Genomic DNA, 21,844 nt, shown 5'->3' with positions numbered 1-21,844 from the left:
AAGAAAATAATATTAAGGGCTTATGTTGTACTCGTAGAACACTAGGGGGAGAATAATGTAAAAAAAAACTGATTTTAACGTTGAAAGAATTGAAAAACTTCACAAAAAAAAGCAAAATTTTGATTGTAAATCAATTATTTCACCAGTTACCTTACAATTATGGTATTAAACAATTTTGATATCATGTATGATATACATTTATGTATGCACTTGTGTGCGTTATAAATGTCGTCATCATGCTGAAAGACATTTAGAATTGAGGGTCGTTATTCGGGAAGATTGCTCTGCATTGTTCTAAAAGTCCTTTTTTCCTTATTTGAACCTTTGTTACTAAAAAGGCTCGGTATTGGAGGGGGGGCTGCTAAAATCTTGTACATGTTACAGAACTTTTTCACACTTGTATGACCTCGATTAATTATGTATTATAAATACCCGTTCCAACAGAAAAATTATACCCAATTTTAAAACACTATGAAAAGCAAATGAAAAAATTGCAAAAAGAAATTATTTTCCTATTTTGGTATTGCTAACGTTATTGGGATTATTGTAAGATTGTGTGCGAACAAAAAGTAAACCAAAACTAAATGTTAAAGTTTTGCTTTCGTTAGATCTCGCGTACATTAGTGAATACAAATCTGACACGAATGGATATTTATACATATAATTAAGCAAATACAAATCTTCTGTGGAATAGTAAAAACGACGTAACATAGAAAAATAGTTTGTGTGTGTGCATGTTTGTGTGCGCACACACACATTGGGTGGTCCTTGGTTTCACTGAATATTTTCTGCCTCCCTCCCTTCGTTATTCATCGGTTCGTAGACTGGGAATAAAGTTCTAGACGAATGCTCGGTAGAGCAAATTTGAGAGGAAAAAAGTTTTTGATACCATTGTCGTTGTTGCTGGCTTATTTGCTATGTTTTCATTGCTTGATATTCCATAAAAAGACTACCCTTTCATATACCTATACATATACATGTATATACATATTATAAATAAGTACAGAGATATGTATAGAAGTTTATACAAAGAGAGAAAGAAAAAAAAGAAAAAAAAAGAAACGATCAATACACGCTAGGTTGTAAAATGAAACAGAATAATAACAACAATAATAATAAGTTCGCAAATTCAAATAATAAACTATACTATGCAGTGCGTGATGCTATGGCGTGTCTTATAATGTGAGGGTGAAAGGAAGATAATAAAGTTAAAAAAAAAATTGGTATGAAGTAAAATAAAAAAAAATTAAGATAATGAAGGCGATGATGATTAACTACTTATTATACATGAATGGTACATATACATATATTATATATATATATATATATACATATATATATATAGACATGTAAGTTATACAATAATTATGAAGAAGCAAATAGCTAGAGACAATATAACTGCCAAATTTAAAATACGCTAACTACCTACCTTATAGTTAATGTGAAATAAGTTGATTGATTAATTGATCAGTTATTGTTCCAGTACGTAACTTCATGATATACGTGTTTATTATTATTATTATTATTATTACTGTTAGTAGTATTTTTATATCAACGTATGTATGTATGCACGTCGTTCGTTTGTACGTATGTGACGCTGTGTGCGCATGTGTGATTGTGTTTGTATAATAGTTAATGCACGTAATTGAATCTTCTGTGAAAATTAAATTTTATTATTATTGTTGTTATTGTTACTGTTGTTGTTGTTATTGTTCACTATGCGTAGCAGTTTTCAATCAAAGGAGAAGTTACGAGCCAATGGAATAATAAAGCATTCGCATTATAATATTCCTTTACGTTTATTCCTTTACCATTTTTATAACTGCCTTTATCAGGCCTAGAGTTCAATGTAAAGTTGACAAAAGTTCAAAGTTTCTCAGCTTTTCTAATTTCAGTCTGGATAATTGAAATATATCTATTTCTACTATTGTCGAACTCTCGGTGAGGTAGTTATCTGAAAATTAAATTTATTTGCATATTGAGGAAAAATTATACTCTCACAATTAGTACGATCGTATTCGTAAAATTACACCGACGTTTTGTGATTTATTTATATTGTTGTTATTTTACATATATTTTCTGTTTTTAAAGAGGATATAATTCGATGCAGGACGAATTTATTTATCATTTGTGATAGTAAATTAGTTTTAATGAAATGTTACTTACAACTGATTTTTTACATCGCGTTATTCACGTTATAATAAATATTTACACGTAGGTGATAATTATTTCGTGAAATTTTTAGCCATTTCAGCTGATATCAGATATTTCCGAAGGTAATAATAACGCCAATTTTTCTACACATATTTCTACTCTGTTCGTGACTACGGTGATAAGAATTTCAATTCCGTCGAGGTTTTAACACGCCAATTGATCCCTCATACGACAGAGATAAGATCAATAGAAAAATAAAATCACTAAAAACCTACCATTTAATTTATATATTAGACATTTTACCAACTATCAGAGTGTTTGGTATACAATTCCGTTGGCTCAAAATTGTTGTTAACATACAAATCTCAAATATAAAAAAGCAAATTAGAAGGATTGACATACCTCAAATATAAATATTACATTTACTGTGGTAGAATATATTTAAAATAAATTCTTTTTCATCTCAAAAGTTGTGCATGCAAATTGGTACTAGATTTCGTTTAATTTTGAAACGGAATAATTTTTTTACTCAAAATACACGAATAATAATAATGACAGTAAGATTAATAAAATGAAAAGCTCTGTAGTATAAATAATTCTATGGTGTAAATATTATAGCGCGTAAAAACGTACAGTTTAAGGAAACGATAACAAAGTCCATATGAAAATAAACAAAAAAACAAAAACAAAAAGAAAATTAATTATAGTGCCGTGGTATATGATAATTGATACAATTGTATAGTATATATTATTATACATACGCCTATAACTATAGAGAATTCGAATGATATGAGTATTCGAAGAGAAAAGAAAAAAATGTTCTAAACTACACAGAAATAAAAATAATAATTAATTATTTAAATTGTATAATGATAATAGCCGTCAATGAAAAATAAAATAAAAATATATATATAAAAAAAAAGAAAACCTACGTAATACAAATCGGGCGCAGCTGACGAGAAATTTATACAAATAATGAATCATTAATTTTATCATACAGAAAAAGAAATAAAAAGGATCTCTTCGTGAGAAATTCTCTTGTAATAAATATTGAATAATGAGGCACAATAAGTGAAAAATCATACAGAAAAATCATTGCGTAGTAACGTGGCGAAAGATACCTAAAAGAAAAATATTAAAAACGAATCAACAAATTAAAGAAAAATGTAATAAAAAACAAAAAAAAGAACAAAAAATTAAACTTAAATATACGAAATTAATCTGTGCATCGTTTATTACGAGTCATTCCGACTTGCAATTGATACAATGTGTAATACATAGGTATCTAATAATTCGGACAGATCAATTACAGTGCACTCTCTCAATAGGGCTGCGCAGAAAATGCAATGGTTCTGTCATTTCTATTATTACCACGTAAACAAACTTATTCCTATCCAAACACACAATCTTTCATGTAAAACGTGTGTCTACATGAATATGTAGTGATGTATAAAAAAAGAACTTAAAAAAAAAAAAAAAAAAAAACACATAAGTATTTTAAACAACACGAGCATGTTTTACGCATTTTCCGTACCCAATTAAGCACCCGTTTCTATAACGGTTGAGTACGCTGCGAATGCGCATGCGCAGAGTACAGAAAAGACCACTTTTAAGTCCTGGGAGTCGAAAGTGGTTTTTTCTGTACTACGCACATGCGCTGTCGCGAAAACAATCTGGCATTACGCGTTCCTAACCTCAATTTCGTACTTCGTGAAAAAACGCGTTATATCTACAAAGAATCGCGTGCAACAAGGAGGCAACGGTCTTTTCGCCTCGCGTATTTGCAATACTCGTCTTCGGTTCCCCTTAGACTCATATTGCAAACTTACGCTCGGTCCGGAAAGACTGAGTTTGCCTCCTCGTTACACAATATATACTATTTTCCGACACCTGGAAAATCGTTTCCCGTTATCTTGTACAGCCACGACCCTGTTGAGAGAGTGCACTGTACTGAAAAGGTCCAATTAACCGGTTACATACATATTAATAATATTGTTTTATACTTCCGACATAAATTAGTCATCTATATATATAGGTATAAGCGTTGAATATAGATAATTAATAAATATTATATACATACACATTATACTATTATTACACACATTGTATTCGACTAGTGTTGTGAAATATTGGTTAATTAAACGTATTATATACCTATCCTACCTACCATTGCAATGTAAATTAGAATTATAAGCACCTGTGAATCGGTATGTTTATTGCATTATAATCTTCGTTCGACATTATTTCGTACCCAGTTATATTAATTGTGTAAAGTAGTATATTGCCACTATTACCAAGTATTAATAACTTTGCTGCCATATTACATGCTTGATTACCAAATCTTTCGCAAAAAATTAACGCGACGTGGTATAAATTTTGAAAATTTTCTTACCGTTGATCAATAATAAAATACGAACTAATGCAATAAAATAAAATTAACTTATGGCTACTTACAATACAGCTTTTACCGAATGACGAGTTTCGCACTCGCGAGTGCAGTTTATTTCAATAGAGAAAACAGACAGTTCCACTGCAGATAATATGACACATTAAACAATGCTCGTAATTTCTGAAGTGAAATTTTCCCGGCAATGTAATCTTGCCGTGCTGCAATAATATCGGCATTTTCGACTCTAATTGACCTGCACCGTTTGAAACGAACTTTTTTCTAATTTAACTGAAAACGGATACACAGCAAAAAAAAAAAAAAAAAAAATAGACAAATAAATAAAAAACATATATATGCTGAAAATTCAATGCAGATGCGATTGAAATATCATCGAAATCGCTAATTCAGTAATAATAACACTGTGATTGGCGGATTGGTCGAGTAATTAAAAGTCGAACACGGCGGAAAGAGCATAAAATACCATAGTTGATTGTTAATTAAAATAACATTGAATTGGAGTTGTGTGTATTTTGAATGATTATTATTATTAGCATTATTATGTAGAAATAAATTAGTTTCTATCTAGCCTTAGATTTATTGCGAATCCACAAACACGATATACTTTTACTGTGATACAAAACAGAACTTGTTTTTTTTTCTTCTTTCAAGGGGTTGTACAATATTTAAACTAATACGGCTTGGAAAAAAATCACTTACTCAACAACAATGTTAAACATTGTCCGATTAATATATTATACTTTATGAGTATAATCGATAATTACAATAATTTGTAAAACGAATAAGTCATCAACTTTTAAAAAGAATACCACCAAGTATAAATATTAAGCGCATCCCTTGGTACAGTCGGTATATTTAGTGTTTCTGTAATTGAATAATTTGTAATATACAAGCGTATATTAAAAATATAAACAATAATTCAACGCAACACCAGTTCTGATTATCAATTAACTCCCTCCATTTACACACACTTTCAAATAATGGATTATATCTATGTTCACTTTTTATTTGCAGAATTCAGATTCGATTCATTATGCCTTGCAATGACGCGTCTCGCTATATCCAACCGTGTGTCATAAATCATTCAAAGTTGATCCCTGAATGAACGATTGATAAATATCAAATCACGTTGAATGAAACCGTGATAATTCATAATCCGTGCCTCATTTGCAGATTAATTTACACTGCAATTCATGAAACTACCGCAGGATGTCGGTTTGAAATTCTGAATTCAAATCTCAAGAGATTTTGATTACATTTTTAAAACTTTTAACCAGATTTCTTGATTCATCTACTTGAAGGGTTTTGAAATGAGGAATAAGAAGAGAGAAATAATATAGAGTAACAAGAATTAGTAGTTTATTTCATTTTAAATAGCCTATTGGCATTTTTATAATTTCTATAAGAACACCGATTTTTTATTCTTTTATTTCTACAAACAATCATTGCTGTACAGTAACCATTCAGTTAATAGCTGCATTTTGTGCTCTTTCCCTGTTTCACTGTCCTTGCTTAACCACTCTTCCAATATTCTTTTCTCCTCGTCATGAAGTGCGTCAAGAGGATCCAATGAGGACACCATCATACTCGGTAAAATCACGTCGTGATACAGAAATATCTGTAAATAATAAAATTAAACGGAGTCAAGTCGTGATATTTACTTTGTCACAATGTAGTTTCTATAATACTAATTAGAACCGAAAACACAGGATTAAACAGGTTTGGTTACTTTGTATGAAAATAGACTTAAAATAAAAGGGAACGTATTAACATCTGTTTAACGAATTCGATTCCACCGATCTCGCTTTGTTCCTTTTTGCAAAGTACAGCCTCAGTATTCTCAAATTACGAATCTGTACGTTCAATTTCTGAAAAGTCACCGTCTGGAAAATTCATCTACCACCCACTTTATTTTGAAATGTATTGTAGACTAAACAGGGGCTTGACGATCCAGATGAAACGCTGTATTTTCCAGTACAGAAGGCTCTCACTGGTTCTTCGAATTGGAATCGTACGCTATTTTTTTGCTGATCAAGTATGTATGTCTGACCGTCCCAGGCACATGCGACTATCTCATCCGTCCCATCGCCAGTAACATCCAATCGACACAGAGCAAATATTTGGTGATCCACCTGCATCGCCCTGCGGAAGAAACATTATATCAAGGATAAATTAATCGCAGATATAATTTGAGCTGTGAAAATGGAGCGGTACCATCTAGTCTGGCTCACCATAAAATAACTTCATCTTGTACGAGCATAATTGTTCCGTCTAGGGTGGCTAGAGCATATGGTTTTCCTTTTCTGGCACCGACGGAATCCTGGGAGTTCTTATCATCGCTCTCGCTACGATTGTTGTTATCTTTATTGTCGTCTATAGACGGCAAAAAGTCCTTGTGCGTTGGAAGAAGAGACTTTTTATCTGTCCTCACGTCAAACTCACCCAGAACGATGTTACCGCCGATAAAATTCCCGTCGATCGTGTCGATGCCACGTGTGTCGTGCCTGGTGTAAAAACTCACAGCTTGGTCATGCTGGGCGATAATTTCTCTTCGACGAATGATATCCACTGCGTCTAGACTTGCCTTCCGCATTTCCGGCTGAGAATAATTCCGCTTAAATTCCAAAGACGAGGCTTTGAACTCGTTCATTCCGAGCTGACTGTCGTCTGAGAAGGTGTTCTGTTTAGTAGAAACACTTTTCGCCGAAAACTTTGTTGCCTCAGTGTCCAATGCAGACACAAATTCCTGCTTTCCGGGCTCAAGGTCACCCAGAATCTCTGTCGAGATATTCGGGTTTCGCATTCTTGATATTCCCAGCATCTGATAGTCCACGCAACTTGCTGCTACTTCACTGTTCGTCTCCGAGCCATCAGGATCATCAAAATTACAATCTTCAGGACTGCATTTTATCCTCATAAACGTTCCGCCTGGCTGTGCAACTAGCAGAGTCGGTGTGCCATCCCCAGTGTGCTGCAATTCATGGAGTAACAAAGTAGACGTCGTTATGACTTTAGTGCCAATCAATGTATTGTATTAGGAAAAAACAAATAAATACCTGTAGAGTTACAGTTCCAATTTGGTCGGCACATTCCCATTTATTTAAACCAATTAGTCTGCGAGACCCAAGTTCGGCGCTACTAGACCATCTGTAAGATCGCACAACGCGATCGGTCAGTCCCAGGATCATTTCCACAGCCCCATCTTTGTCTACATCAGCGAGGAGGACTACTTTGGTGTTTGTAGGAATACGTTGAACGTGAACGCACTGCATTTTCCCAGAGGGCTCATTCGATTCCACGTTATTATCCATTTGATCAGAACCTGACGAGTTCATCATACTGCTCATACCTGTGGCCACGTCCACGCTGGTTGGCCCTGATGGCAAATTGATTTTAGAGTAAAAAACCGAGAACAGGAAAAATCAAACGTTTATAGTTTTTTGACATACCGGTCGGTGCGCCGGACTGATCTTGAAGAGTAGACTCTTTTATTACAGGTAAAAGGCCCACCGAACCCACCGAGCCCAGCGATGTTGCAGTTGGGTTGACTGGTCGAGGACTGTAGAAGATGTGGACCCATCCATCCCCGCAAATTACTACCAGAGCATTACGACCGTAGTTAAAAATGTCGCCGACTGTTAGGCAAGTTATGAGACCAAGACCTGTTATTTTCTGCCACAAGTCCGAACCCTGGATATATTAAAAATATTCTCTGGTTTTCAATTAGCTCGACCAGAAGGAACTGATGGTGTTCAATTGGTATCAGAATGCATACATCTTACGTACTTTAAAAATATATAGCTCCCCTTCTGCGGTTCCAACAACCAATTCGTTGTCGCCATCGTTATCAACATCGCCTAGTGACATACCATGTCTGAAAATTGTTCCTGGGACGTCCCATTGCAGCCGTTTAACAAAGCTTACGGCTCGCATGATGGTGCTCTCTCTTCACAGTTACTCGTTTTAGGCAACAGACGATCTCAGGATGTTGAGCGGTAATCTGTGCTCACGTACCTCGGGATTTAAGAACTGCCAACGTTTTGGAGGCCAGACAATGCAAGTAGCCTTAGCTATTACCAAACCCAGTGAGATTGGACCAAAGCTATTTGAGTCCATAGAATAACCTGTGTGATCTCCCTCGACCCAGCAGTGACCCTCTGGAACCTGCGGATAATGATTTACAAGTTGTCTTCTTTAAGTTCTTTTCTTAAGAAGTTCACTTCTTCTCCAGACTTATTGATTAAGGATTCATTATGCTTGATAATTTTATGTCATGTTGATTCCGAAAACTAATCCTTCTTAGTCATGGACTTAAATTTGTTAATATAATGAACTGTAATGATAAAAAAATTCAATGTTTTGCAGTTTAATTCAGTCTCCCGGACCTTTACGAAGTCTGTCTTGTATCCAATGGTGCCAATGACGTCGCCAGGTAGTCCGATTACACGCTTTATTAGTGTATGCTCAGGATTCTTAGGTGAGTATAGAGAAATTATGTCACCGCGATCGACTTTGAGCCCTCGAACAGCCCAGCAATTTAGATAGACATGATCAACCTCTTTCTTGTTTGGGTTCAGTGTTGGTTGCATTGAAATACCGTCGACTTGCGCGACATATCCAACGACGTCGAAAACCGTTTTCCCTATAGAAGTTCCTATAAGGATGTTGCACAGAAGGGGTGGTAGCTTCATGTAGCCTGTGAATGGTAAGGATAAGAGTTTTTCTTGCCTTGAAAATTGAAGAAAATAAAAATATGTCAGAGATATTAAGATGTAAGATGTGCAACCCTAGCAGAGTAAATTTGTTTATATTTATTCAACTATACCAATCAATCGTGGAAACTTACCAATCACTTTGAATAAAGAGATGGGTCGGGCGATTTCTTTAAGCTGTAAAGAAAATTGCAAAATATTAAATAGGAGTAATGAACATATTTCATAGTGGATGATGCTGGACAAAGGTACATTTTTTAACAGTACAAGAAGAAAGAATGATCAAATTCGAACCTCTAGACAATGATTAAAAAAAGTTCTACAAGATGTGAAAAAATAAGAAATTCAATTATGAGTCGGCAAATCGCAACGCTTTATTCAGAAGCTAGGTATGCAAGTCACACACTACGTTTCATTTCTTATTCCATTACATTACGTTTGATATTGTATAGGTTAGGTTAGAGTCTTAGAGCATATACAGTATATGCTCTAAGGTTGGGGTAGACTCAAAATCGCTGGACCGTATCGTACAAAAAATCAAGGGAATACAGTTTCCAGCACATAAACAGCAAAAACAAAAATTTGCAAACCGCATAATGCGTACCTAACATCTAGCAGAATCTGTGTACCTGTCTTTCACTTCTGACACATTCATTCGTCGACACATGCAGTGCAATTGTGCAAATGAATAAAATGCACATAGAATCATCATGGAATGCAGTGCAGGTGCAGACAACTGTTGCGGAGATTTCCCAGCATTATTGTAACCGTTGCGGGTTATTCAGTAGCTTTCGTATGGACTTTTAAGCATGTCTAACTGAATTAAATATTGCAATTTTATCATCTTTTCTTTACAGTTTAAAATTTTATGTACATTTTCACATTTTTAACGTGTTAATATGTGTACCTATGTTAGTCCGTCGGGTCGCCTAACAAATCCGAGCCTGTCCTCAATAAATACCTTTTTGGAATATTGATGTTAAGAGAAATACTAAAAAACAAAGAATTTAAGAGGAAACCTAGAGTATCAGGAAATTCCGTATTTTGAATGACCCGTGTGTAATCTCATCAAATGACGAGAAGAATCAAAAAGTGCTACAAGTGCGATTTATTAATTCTCTCCTTCAAAAGTGACCGCCAAGCTAGTTCATTTCACTGCAAGACAGACGGACGCATTCTTGTCACGTGACCCGTTCTACGGCAGACCTTATGGAAGCCATTTTAAAAATATAAAATGTTTTTGAAATGTGCGCTAAAAGATCTCGAATGTGATTGGTTGAAAATACAAGATGGCCTTCATATGGTCAACTCACGCGATTAGTTCATAGGGTTCGTAGTGAGAGTAACATGAGACGGTGGCGCCGCCACGTTTCACGAATTACGGCCAGTATTCCAGCCCTAGCGCATACACATCTAAGATTCCAGTATACCAATATGGCTCTGAGCGTGAGGTGAGTATCCGTTAACGATATTGCCAAAGATCCATGTTTAACTATAAATACGGACATGCAAGTGCATGAAATGTGCATATATTTAAAACGAATAAATCCATCTTACATTTATGAACGTAGAAAAAATTTGCCCAGAAACGTAAAATCGTAGAAGTAACGATTATCGTATCAAGTCACCGTGGAGCCGCTGACGTGTCGCCGCGGATTCGTACCGGTGTTATTTGGCTGTTTGCGATAATCGTTTCGTAAATAAATTAAACAATTAATTTACTTTCTGACATTAATTAAAATCGGAGCCGTAGTATTATCACTTCATCACTGCCTACACGTGCGTCCAAGCAATTTTTGCACATCTAATGAACTGATTTACAAATTTTTCCACCTTACTAGACAATTCATGTTGCTTACGTATAAATTGATATTTATCTATCTTGTTGACAATTGAGATAGTAGTTAATTGAATCGTGATTTTATTTTCACGGATTCAGATCCTTGCAAATCCGGTTTTCTTGATTCTATTCGATTTCACACCAAACAAACACATGCAAGTGTACACGGAAATCCAATTGATTCCGGCGGGATCGATGCATTAATTATAACGTTACCTGATTGTACATAAATAAATATTAGCAGTCATAACGTCGAAAATATCGCCGTATTTCGACATCGCAGCTGGATAAATTTTCTCCAATGCTGCAAGCACTGCTATCCTTAATTGACTAAAAAATATAAAATAATTTCTTACACACTGTTTACACACACAGTGATTGTCCGCTCATGAACATGTATCGGAATCAAGCTCTGTAGCAGCAAAGTGAAATTTTATCATAATTATTTCACAATGATTTTTGTGGTTTAATACATCTTGCCGCAATTCTCTTATCTGTAGAAAAGAGTTTAGTTTTCTACCTGAAATGCATGCTTGTACTCGAGAAGATATGGATGTAGTACAGTGTAAACAAAGATTAGTCTCTTTATAGATACAGCAAAGTTGAAATGCTGGTAAAATTTGTAACTTTGTTGTTCATTGCTCTTCGATCCTAATTGACATCCATTTGTATAAAAATTTTTTCTTCATTTCAAGTTATAATCAACAATCTGTAGTTTATTGTAGTAGTATGACTATTTACTAAAATCGTTGACGATAATGCAAAGGAAAAAAAAATTTCAAATATTTACAATTATTTTATTTTTCTTAGATTTGGGCTGTTTCTGGCAGCACTCAGCTGCATCTACTTGGTCAGCGGAGTTGACAGAAATAATTTTAAAACATGCGAACAGAGCAGTTTTTGTCGGTGAGTATCGATTCACTCAAATGAATAAATAATAACTTGAGGTTTGATATAATGCATTTCTAAAACAAGTAAAAATGAAAAAACTTCCAGATCGTAAAACGCTGTAATTTCCTTTATAACAAATCATATCAGTCTTGAATTGACCTCTTGTCATGTCAAAGTTTACAACATAGAAGTTATCAGTCAACTCATTGTAAACAAGTTGACTTTACTCTGTTCTGCTTTACATGTTTGTAGACGTTGCCGAAAAGTCGAGCCGGGCAAAACGCCTTACAAACTACTGAACACGGTTGAAGTTCGAGAGACGGACCTGAGCGGTGAATTATTTAACCAAGATACAGGAGTTGCGTACATCCTTCGGCTGACAGGATTGGTGGACAATACATACAGGGTTTGGATAAACGAAAAGAATCCGTTACATCCGAGATATGAGGCCACATTTGCACTTCAGAGTGATCCTGTGCCAAAGAAAATAAAACTCGTTGAACAAACAGCAGAGTATATCGTAGTCGGCACAGATAATACCAAGGCTAAGCTTTTCTTCAATCCGTTCAGAATCGACTTTTATCGCGGTGAACAAGTCGTTCTCTCTGCCAATGCAAGAGGACTCATGCGGTTTGAACACATACGCACTAAACCAGAGCCGTAAGTTCATTTTCATCGACCTACCGTCAACATATTCGAATGTTTCACAGAATTTATAACTGGTGATTGATGGGATTTAATTAATCTTTGATAACCTTTTGTTACAGGAAACCTGAGGGTGAGGAAGGAGAAAAGCCAGCTGAGACTAATCCCGAATACCCAGGCGACGGCGCAGACTCTGATCCTGGAGCTTGGGAAGAAAATTTCAAATCACATCACGATTCTAAACCCTTAGGGCCAGAGGCTGTGGCACTAGACTTCAGTTTCATAGGCGCTGAAAATGTTTATGGGGTTCCAGAGCATGCTGGATCATTTGCGTTGAAATCCACGAAGAAATCCGACCCTTACAGACTTTATAATTTGGACGTTTTTGAATACGAAGTCGACGATTTTATGGCCCTCTATGGTGCCATTCCTGTCGTTTTTGGTCACGGGTAAGCTCCTCATCTTTTTAATATCGAATAACTCATAAATTTTTCATAAAGTAATTTTAAAATTTAGTTCTGTTATATACGAAAGTATTCTCGAATGGAGCATTTATGATGTATACACTTTGAAATGATTTATAATTAGTAGTGTTACTTTAACAGAAAGGAAAGCGGAACGTCAGGAGTTTACTGGCAAAATGCTGCTGAAACTTGGGTGGACGTAACATCCAGCGCGGATAACAACGTCGTTGAGAGTATTGTGAACTTCGTTTCTGGGTCTGCTAAAAAGCCCCAAGTTGACGCTCACTTCATCTCTGAGTCAGGCCTAATCGACGCATTCTTTATGCTCGGACCTAATCCCTTAGACGCCTTTAGGCAATACACACGCTTAACTGGATCTGCTCCTCTGCCTCAGGTAACTTGACTTACGATTAATAAACATCAGTTTTTCTCGTACAAAAACCGACTAAAATTTTTATATATCTGTGTGACGTCATGTTGATGTTTTTAATCAAATTTCTCGATTTTTTACATTATTTCCATTTCAGATGTTCAGTTTAGGGTACCACCAGTGTCGTTGGAATTATAACGACCAAGACGACGTGCGTCAGGTGGCTGAAAATTTCGACAAGTACGACTTACCGATGGACGTGATGTGGCTGGACATCGAATACACTGATGGCAAGAAGTACTTTACGTGGGATACGCGTAAATTTTCCCAGCCTCTAGAGATGGTCCGTAATTTAACAGAAAAGGGTAGAAAACTGGTGGTCATTATCGATCCTCACATCAAGCGAGACCAAAACTACTTCCTCCACAACGACGCTACAAATCTTGGCTACTATGTCAAACACAGAGATGGAAAAGACTACGAGGGATGGTGCTGGCCAGGTGCAACTTCTTACATCGATATGTTTGACCCTAAAGTCAGGCAGTATTACATCGAGCAGTACAACCTGGACAAATTCACGGGAACTACCAACGACGTTTATATTTGGAACGACATGAATGAACCGAGTGTGTTCAATGGACCTGAAGTAACAATGCCGAAGGATTTGATACACTATCAAAATTGGGAGCACAGAGATATCCACAACATTAACGGAATGATGTTCACCTCCGCTACGCACGAGGCTTTATTCCGAAGGTATTATACTTTCTACTTCATGTTGAAAATTAAAATTGAGAATATTCGACTGAACTCAATTTTTTAGTCCCAAATCAAACCCGTAAAAATAATGAATTCATAGATATTCGATTTAATAAATGCTTTCTTTCAGGTCTGGTGGTTCCCTGCGTCCATTCGTATTGACACGATCCTTCTTTGCCGGTTCGCAAAGATATGGTGCACTGTGGACTGGAGATAACACAGGTGAATGGAGTCATCTTCGTGTCAGCTACCCGATGTGTCTGTCCCTGGCGATATCCGGTTTCTCTTTCTGCGGTGCGGACATAGGAGGCTTCTTCAAGAACCCGGACACTGAGCTGTTCACAAGGTGGAATCAGGCAGCCGCTTGGCTGCCATTTATGCGTCAGCATTCTCATATCGAGACCAAGCGTCGTGAGCCTTGGATTTTCGGCGACAATACTGTCGGAATAGTTCGTGAAACTTTCAAGAGACGCTACGCCTACTTGCCGGTGTGGTACACATTATTTAGGGAGCACGAAATCAGCGGAATTCCAGTTATCAGGCCGATTTGGGCTCACTACCCAACTGAGTCTGCAGCTTTTACCATCGACGACGAGATCTTGGTTGGCGATTCGCTCCTTGTTCGTCCAGTTCTAGAGCCTGGAGTGACAGAAGTTAGCGTCTACTTCCCTGGAGAGGGTAAAGTCACTTGGTACAACATTGACACCATGCAACCGTACAAGCAACCTGGTGCTGTCAGTATTCCGGTGACGATGGAGCGAATCCCAGTCTACCAAAGGGGTGGATCGATCGTTCCGAAAAAGAACCGATCCCGCAGAAGTACAGTCGCTATGAAAAACGATCCCTACACGCTGATAGTAATCGCTGACGATGCTGGATCCGCTACAGGCACTCTCTACATCGACGATGAATCCAGTTTCGAGTATCGTCACGGGAAATACTTGTACCTCAGGTTCACTTTGACTGGATACAAGCTGACGTCCAGTTTGATAGATAAACTCGCAACCTATGAAACTAAGAGCTGGCTGGAGAGGATAGACATCGCCAATCCCCCGAAGAACGTGAAATCGGCGCGATTGACCTCGAAAAGTGAGTTAAATGTTATAACTCTGAGATGTCTGCTAAGCTTTCAGATATTTCTTTTCATTTTTTGTCAAAATATATCACTTACAATTGAATATTGCCCAATCAGAAATTCAAACTGTTCTTTTTTTTAGCTCTAGGCGTAGTCGAGCTGGAGGCCAAATACAATCCTGGAAACAATGTTCTGACTGTGCGTAAACCCGGAGTGAATATGGGCGAAGAATGGAGCATAGAATTGATTCATTAGTTGACAAGTGAAGCCAAAAACTTGATATATACCTATATTATAGTGAACATTTTACATTCGATTTTTCAAATCTCACCACACACCTGAATAACATAAGGCAGTAAATAGTACGGCATAATATCGACATAGTCTAATGTAAATAGATGTGAACAACTTTGATTTACATGTTTCTCTGTTTTATTATCATCAACAACACAAGAACATGTTTCATAAGACATTTTTGTAATACATAAATGCGTTACTACGTGTTTACGCAATAAAGAAAAGAAAAATATTGTCATAACTGACACAATAAAACATATTTCCTTACTTTTTTTCATCTTACTAAAATTAAAATCATATCACATTTGCTTGAATTGAAGTCAAGACGTAAGAAACGTGGAAGAAGAATCCCTCTTATGGCGGGTAAAAAAACTTTGAACAATTTGAAATATTTCGAATTTCGATATTCGATACTTGATTCCAATCGTGGGTTGAAAGTCATGTCAAAGATTTGGTACTTCCGGTTTGCTTCCCGCCAAGTACGAGAACGCCGTCGATTGTTTGATTGTCATGTCTTCGACAATTCGAGTCGTGCGTGTCGCGTCGTTCCGTACTTTCGCATCTGGGGCGTCAAATATTGCGTTAAAATTATTTATTCCTTTACATCAACATGGCTGAGAGTTGGAAGAAAAAGTAGGGCTAGCTGTTCCACCTTGAAGGCAAATTGTTTGCTGCATTTCATTCGAGGGTTAAAGTTTTACGTGGAAGACGGAACAAGCTGCTTACATCAACGGGCTTCCTTTGTTTTGTTCGCCGCAAGCAACTCTCTTGGCCCGTCTCTTGTATTCAAATATTACTTCCTAACGAAGCCTATTGAAGTTCGCTGTGATATCACGTGTGAAATGATTCGTAGCTTTTGAGTCAACGACGTAGAATAATAAACGGCAGTATACAGTCGATGAATCAGTGTTATTCAAGTTTTCGGAATATTGTTTTTTGAACTTTGAAGCAGTGCAAGCGACGATTTGATCCCACGAGGCAACAACAAAAAGATGAGATGGAAAAATCAGCTGCAGAACAACACCTGAAGGTAACCGCGATGCAGCCGAGTGGACAAAACAGTGAAGCGAGCTGATTCAACGCGATCGGTGAGCTTTGCAATAAATTTCTTTTTGAATGCTCCGGTAGTTTTTTGTCTACACCTACTAAGTGTAATAATACCGTTTCAATAGGTCGACACAGATTTCTATTATTACGCAGCTCAACAAAAAAGAATGAACAATTTTTTTGTTGCCCTAATTTTTTCCGTCCTTTTTGGTATCTGAAAACGTAGAATTGACTAATAAAATCATGATTATATTAGATTGGCTTCAGTTTTTGTTATTGTAGTATTGTAAGGGAGGGAATTGATGGAGAACCGATATTAGGGTCGGTAGGATGGTCACGTGATGGCAGATTACTTACTGCTGCACTCTCCAAAAAAGTAGTTCCCAAAAATCTTCCCTGTATATTCAAGTCGAGACGAAGGTTTATCGCATTGTAAACACAATCTTTCAACACTCATCTTGGTTCCAAACAGACACAATTACTCAAATTGTCCGTCAAAAAAGAAAAGTTGAGATTCCTGAAAATAAACAGTGCCTTGTAAAAATATGATAACGCGAGCGAAGTGAAATTTATCATATCTACAATTTAATTGACACACATTGGCAGACAAAATTGTTCCGACGATCAGTGTTTAGTCTCTCACGCATCGTTTACTAATCTCTTTTTTTCTCCAAATACAAGTGTGCTTGATTCGTAACAGGTATTTCCTAACGTCACGCGGTTTTTCGCGTTCAGACATAATATTATCTGTATCGCAGGACGTGTTCTGGACACCGTAAAATTTCGCAGCTATCACTGAAATTGAAACATGGTACAACAGTATTCGAGCAAATTTACGCTCGTCACTTTTAATGTTTTCTAGCTAGAAAAGTGATCCATGTTCGCGATCGTAGAACGAAAAAGTTATCATCGGTTGTTATTCGAACCTTTGACAATAACTTCACGCAACTGTTGATGCAGAAAAGTGAAGCGGGCTGTCATTCTTCAGGCGTGTGTATGAACAAAAAACCACGTTAAGATTCGATATTTTTTTCACTAATTGGGATGTCAAGAAATCCATAAATGCAGTAGGATCAAGTATGTAGATAACACAACAAGATTTATTAGTTTTTGTGATATAACATTTGAACCATTGATCGTAGACCTTTCTTTTCAAACAAAAAAAAAAAAAAATTGAACACGATCATTTTTAATATACCTAAATATGCTATAATTTATAGATAGGATTTTTGAATCTTAATATGTAAGATGGGAGGAGGATGGGCGGTGGACATTTACTTTTCATACAAGTCCGTATCTTTATATTTCGATTTAATTGTCTAAAAATTTATTTATCCACTAATAAAAAGTTAATTTTCAATGACGTTGCACTGTATGTACAAGTAATCACCGAATTTTTGCGCACTCTACGAACGATGTGCCATACCCATGTCACAGGGGAAGGTTAGAGGCAGGGCGTCCTCACAAATGGTGTCTTCTTTCAGCGCTTCAGAATCATCCACTACCAGATCCATAGACCAAACAACTTGGAATTGGAAATTTGGTCGCCTAACTTTGCGCTTGAAACTGCAAAATAATGACAAATGGTGTAATAAGTTTCAAAAACATTTTAAAGAAATTGAAAGCTAAGCCCTGGGTAAAATAGGCTCGTATAACACGATAGATTTATAGAAAGTTCGCAAGCACACGCTCAAATTACCTTCTCAACACGGTCGTCAATGCCACAGAATCGGCTTCGGATATTTCGTCAATTATACATTGGAATGTAGTTAATTTTGAACACGAACAAAGCAAGTGTTCGACAGAGGATATCAAATTATTCGTGGTGTTCATTTCGCCATCACTTATCATGTAAACTTTCCTTAGTTGCACGTTGTTGGCGAGTGAGACGAAGACTTGAGACACTTCGCCAATGTTGTCCTGATGAATTCTGAATTCTCTCAGGGTTTTGAGGTCGGAAAGCATTTGACACAGTTCATCGATGTAGCAGCAAACATCCCCGGGACCCAGATCGTACAATTCTAATATCTCCAAATACTTGCATGTCCTTCCGATTTCAGTGAGAAAAATACCGTCCTCGATCGGTATCGATGACAAACGTAAGGTTCTGAGATTCGTCCAACCTGAGATTAGGTGCATAGCATCCAAGTCCCACATTCTATCATCTTCGAACGTGCTGAAAAAACATTTGATTAATTTTCAATGATTGTGATTTTTATCGGATTATCGTTTTTGTTTTTTGAAATTTTTATTATTCACGAAGAAAATCGTACGTGCGTCTTGTCAATAATTTTTCACAAAGTCGGTATTCTCAAAATTTGACTCATTATCGGATTTTGGTAATGTTTTACTCTGATCATGATTTCGATGGAGTTATTGAATAGAGCTTTTCGTACCTGTAATTAGTATCCAGCGTCAGGTCTCTAAGCTGAGGCGAATTCTCAACGAGCAGTTTAAAAGATGAATCTAGATTTTTGTTTCTTAGATCATCCTCTTTTCTAGGTATTGTACTATTTCTTTTCCTAAGTCGTCTCTGAGGGTGTACTCTCTTCGAACCCGAAACTATAATTGTACAAAATTAGACAAATAACTTAGAACAGTAATTAATCAGTCGAATACAGTATCTAAAATACTACAAAAATATTAATTTTTCACTAAAACGATGTCCAAAAATTTTATAAGAAACTTGCACTTGCCTTCTGTTACGTTGGATAAAACAAGTTCGGTCAGTTTTGGAAAAGCGGATACGACTAAATGCACGTCACAATTTGTTTCTATGTTATGATTGATACGTAAATAGGAAATTTGATAAGTTGGATCTTTCAGCAGTCGCTGAAACATTAAAAATACACAAATTTTTCCATCACGTTGTGGCTTAAAATATTCGAATAACTTATTTCTCAACTTGTTGTCATCGCTAAATGGCTATATTTTTGTTGAAATAATTCATAACAACTAATTGACTTTGAAACTGTTTCGTTTGTAACCTGATCGATACTTAGAGTATACTTTCACCTTTGCCTCATCGATCTTGACAACACATATGTCTGTTTCATTGAGTAGAGATAAACAACAGAAATCTTCTGGCCCATCTTTATGCGTGATTTTAATCACTTCTGTCAAAAGACATTCAGAGAGCACAGATCGGCCAAATTCAACATATTCGTCGAAGTAAATATTGGGAGCAATGTTTAGAATCCAATTCATCTCGAGTAGCTCCTCGCAAACTTGCACGTTTTTTTCTAAAAATTATTAAATTTGCTATAGGATAAAATCAGATTAGATGTCAAGCGGCAAATGTTACTTTGAAATAAATTTATCACGGAAACATACCAAAGTAAAAACCATTCCCAATGTAATGTTTGGGAAATTGAAAGTCGGTCCATTTCTCAAGTTCCGGAAGCAAAGCCATGAAGTAATCCTTCTCGCCGTCGGTGCAGGGTCCACAAAACTCAACGGTTTCGAGGTTCCTAAGTATTTTAGGTTCTAAGCTCAGAACGCAGTCTCCTTCGGCAACAAAGCAGGTTCTCCTTCCAATCATGCGTAGTTCCTTGAGTTTTTGACAAAGTTGTAAATAACGGATAAACTTTTTTGCATGAGGTGCATGCCACATTCGTACTGACAAATACGTGAGTCTGCTTAACGTCCCTCGTAGAGCCTTGCAGCAAGGTGCAGAGTTATCTTCCGTTCGTCGTGGCCAGTCGATAGAGAGTCTCTTTATATGCGGCATTGACTTTAGGAAATATTCCAACTCTCGTATGTCTTCAAATCTTGTGCCATGTACGTTTATGTCAACTATGTTGACCGCCTTGCCGATGTAATCGTTAAGCATCTGCTCTGGTTCCATACAATTTACGTTTCTTAAATTTACTCTCAGAATGTACTCGGTTGCATTGCTGTTGTTGAAATATTGACGGATGTCAGAAGCTGATGTCAAGCGTCCGTCCTTGGAAAAATCTAAATTCCTGAAATGCACGGATAAAAAAATCTTATCGAAGGGATTGCGTAGCGTGAAACATAATTGGAATGAATGTAACCTCCATTTTAATATTTGCGGCTGAATCATTAAGGATTTTTATTTCAACTGAGCTATTTCATTCAACAAACAAAATTACTCCTTGAGATGGAATGATGAAAGTATAAAGAGTAAATTAAAAGTAGGGAATATATATTTACCTTAATAATTCTTTCTCTTCGAATACAAGACTGTGTAATTTCTTGCATGAATTACCCAGCGGAACACGCTCTCTGGCGTTTAAATGTGAGATAATTTTGATCAAAATTTCATTCGGAAAATCCAAAATGTGGCAGATGGTGGGCCTGAAAAATATTATTACTTAAATTCCTTAACGTAATTAAAAAATGTAAAATACTTTGTTGTTCACTAATAAGTGACAATACGCTCAACAGTGAAACGTCGAAAATTTTCTGGCTACGCCCTTCTAAATTACCGTTTTTTGAAAATGTTACAAATTCTCAAAAAGATCTAAGGAATTTAAATTACGGTAATTACATTCCTACAGTTTCGTGAATACAGATTTTCAATATTTGTTTGGGTTATTTACATACCCGGAACTCATTTTGTTCGATATCTCCGGCAGCCTATACGCAATTGTTGATAATTTGCACGATATCGATAGTGACTAGCGGTTCGCGGCTAATCAGGAAATCAGATACGTCGGAGCGGTGATAAGCGAATGATATAATGGGGCTCTTCTTCCAGTGTTCTATAGTTGCACTGCTTGGATTTCTAAACGGGATATCTGTTTCAGAGAATTATTTCCGAAATACGTTATTTCATTACTTCATCTGTCATAAAACACGTGATCGACTTAACAATCAAAACATAACGTAAGCGAAATGAGAATAAACATAACTTCAGGTTATTTAATAGTAAAAGCTGAAGAGCTTGCAGAATTCAAAATTCAATTCTGATTATTTCATTGAATTTAAATCAGTCGATATTACGTTTATTCAAATTAGTTACACGCGTGAAAATCGGGAAATCCCCTTGAATTTGGACAAATTTTTAATTTCAGTTCGCGCGGTCATAGTGACTTCAGTACTGCCAACCGTACTCGAAATTATCCGTGTCCAGGCTGGCCACTAGCAGCGTATCTAGGGAGTAAATTTGTGTTAAGTTGTAAGCTTGTACCAGCAAGCATTCAGAAAGCCTTAACCTA

At 36.4% G+C, this 21,844-nt stretch overlaps 4 protein-coding genes across 6 annotated transcripts; 1 reads left to right on the top strand and 3 right to left on the bottom strand.

The window, feature by feature from the left end:
* Positions 1 to 5,901: 5,901 nt before the first annotated feature.
* Positions 5,902 to 8,633, bottom strand: LOC124411100 (KICSTOR complex protein ITFG2-like). Of its 2 annotated transcripts, none has more exons than XM_046889981.1 (6): positions 8,348 to 8,633; positions 8,011 to 8,251; positions 7,618 to 7,937; positions 6,793 to 7,532; positions 6,469 to 6,703; positions 5,902 to 6,179 (listed from the first exon to the last, which is right to left on the bottom strand). In XM_046889981.1, the coding sequence occupies exons 1-6, from the start codon at positions 8,492 to 8,494 to the stop codon at positions 5,994 to 5,996; spliced, it is 1,869 nt and encodes a 622-aa protein (XP_046745937.1). In that variant the 5' UTR covers positions 8,495 to 8,633; the 3' UTR covers positions 5,902 to 5,993. The 2 variants fall into 2 exon arrangements, with proteins under 2 accessions (XP_046745937.1, XP_046745938.1); XM_046889982.1 differs by having other exon boundaries at positions 8,344 to 8,481.
* LOC124411433 (mitochondrial inner membrane protease subunit 2) lies at positions 8,525 to 9,252 on the bottom strand. Its single transcript, XM_046890530.1, has 2 exons — positions 8,947 to 9,252; positions 8,525 to 8,725 (listed from the first exon to the last, which is right to left on the bottom strand). The coding sequence occupies exons 1-2, from the start codon at positions 9,250 to 9,252 to the stop codon at positions 8,525 to 8,527; spliced, it is 507 nt and encodes a 168-aa protein (XP_046746486.1).
* A 1,443-nt stretch (positions 9,253 to 10,695) lies between these two features.
* Positions 10,696 to 15,833, top strand: LOC124410990 (neutral alpha-glucosidase AB). Its single transcript, XM_046889784.1, has 8 exons — positions 10,696 to 10,724; positions 11,924 to 12,019; positions 12,257 to 12,664; positions 12,772 to 13,098; positions 13,255 to 13,507; positions 13,641 to 14,239; positions 14,373 to 15,331; positions 15,460 to 15,833. Exons 1-8 carry the CDS (start codon positions 10,708 to 10,710, stop codon positions 15,570 to 15,572), a joined length of 2,772 nt encoding a protein of 923 aa, XP_046745740.1. The 5' UTR covers positions 10,696 to 10,707; the 3' UTR covers positions 15,573 to 15,833.
* A 2,227-nt stretch (positions 15,834 to 18,060) lies between these two features.
* Positions 18,061 to 21,837, bottom strand: LOC124411814. Of its 2 annotated transcripts, XM_046891270.1 has the most exons (9): positions 21,740 to 21,837; positions 21,231 to 21,424; positions 20,838 to 20,981; positions 19,995 to 20,626; positions 19,677 to 19,903; positions 19,358 to 19,493; positions 19,058 to 19,223; positions 18,361 to 18,837; positions 18,061 to 18,227 (listed from the first exon to the last, which is right to left on the bottom strand). In XM_046891270.1, the coding sequence occupies exons 2-9, from the start codon at positions 21,239 to 21,241 to the stop codon at positions 18,068 to 18,070; spliced, it is 1,953 nt and encodes a 650-aa protein (XP_046747226.1). In that variant the 5' UTR covers positions 21,242 to 21,424; positions 21,740 to 21,837; the 3' UTR covers positions 18,061 to 18,067. The 2 variants fall into 2 exon arrangements, with proteins under 2 accessions (XP_046747226.1, XP_046747225.1); XM_046891269.1 differs by lacking the exon at positions 21,740 to 21,837 and having other exon boundaries at positions 21,231 to 21,473.
* Positions 21,838 to 21,844: the final 7 nt, after the last annotated feature.

The sequence above is a fragment of the Diprion similis genome, chromosome 10 (genome assembly GCF_021155765.1).
Source record: "Diprion similis isolate iyDipSimi1 chromosome 10, iyDipSimi1.1, whole genome shotgun sequence".
NCBI classification, from domain to species: domain Eukaryota; kingdom Metazoa; phylum Arthropoda; class Insecta; order Hymenoptera; family Diprionidae; genus Diprion; species Diprion similis.
The sequence above is the reverse complement of the archived record's forward strand: the minus strand, read 5'-3'. Positions and strand labels throughout refer to the sequence as shown.

Bases quoted from the DNA above. Each gene is read 5' to 3' on its own strand.
- LOC124411100 (XM_046889981.1), bottom strand. From the start codon at position 8,494: ATGCGAGCCGTAAGCTTTGTTAAACGGCTGCAATGGGACGTCCCAGGA. The intron at 8,252-8,347 runs GTACGTAAGATG...TAATATATCCAG, and splicing joins GGGAGCTATATATTTTTAAA to GGTTCGGACTTGTGGCAGAA. The intron at 6,704-6,792 runs GTGAGCCAGACT...TTTCTTCCGCAG, and splicing joins CAAGATGAAGTTATTTTATG to GGCGATGCAGGTGGATCACC.
- LOC124411433 (XM_046890530.1), bottom strand. From the start codon at position 9,252: ATGAAGCTACCACCCCTTCTGTGCAACATCCTTATAGGAACTTCTATA. The intron at 8,726-8,946 runs GTCCGGGAGACT...CATTATCCGCAG, and splicing joins ACAAGACAGACTTCGTAAAG to GTTCCAGAGGGTCACTGCTG.
- LOC124410990 (XM_046889784.1), top strand. The intron at 12,665-12,771 runs GTAAGTTCATTT...CTTTTGTTACAG, and splicing joins ATACGCACTAAACCAGAGCC to GAAACCTGAGGGTGAGGAAG. The intron at 13,099-13,254 runs GTAAGCTCCTCA...TTACTTTAACAG, and splicing joins CCTGTCGTTTTTGGTCACGG to AAAGGAAAGCGGAACGTCAG.
- LOC124411814 (XM_046891270.1), bottom strand. The intron at 19,904-19,994 runs GTATGTTTCCGT...AATAATTTTTAG, and splicing joins TGGGAATGGTTTTTACTTTG to AAAAAAACGTGCAAGTTTGC. The intron at 19,494-19,676 runs GTGAAAGTATAC...TTAATGTTTCAG, and splicing joins TCAAGATCGATGAGGCAAAG to CGACTGCTGAAAGATCCAAC.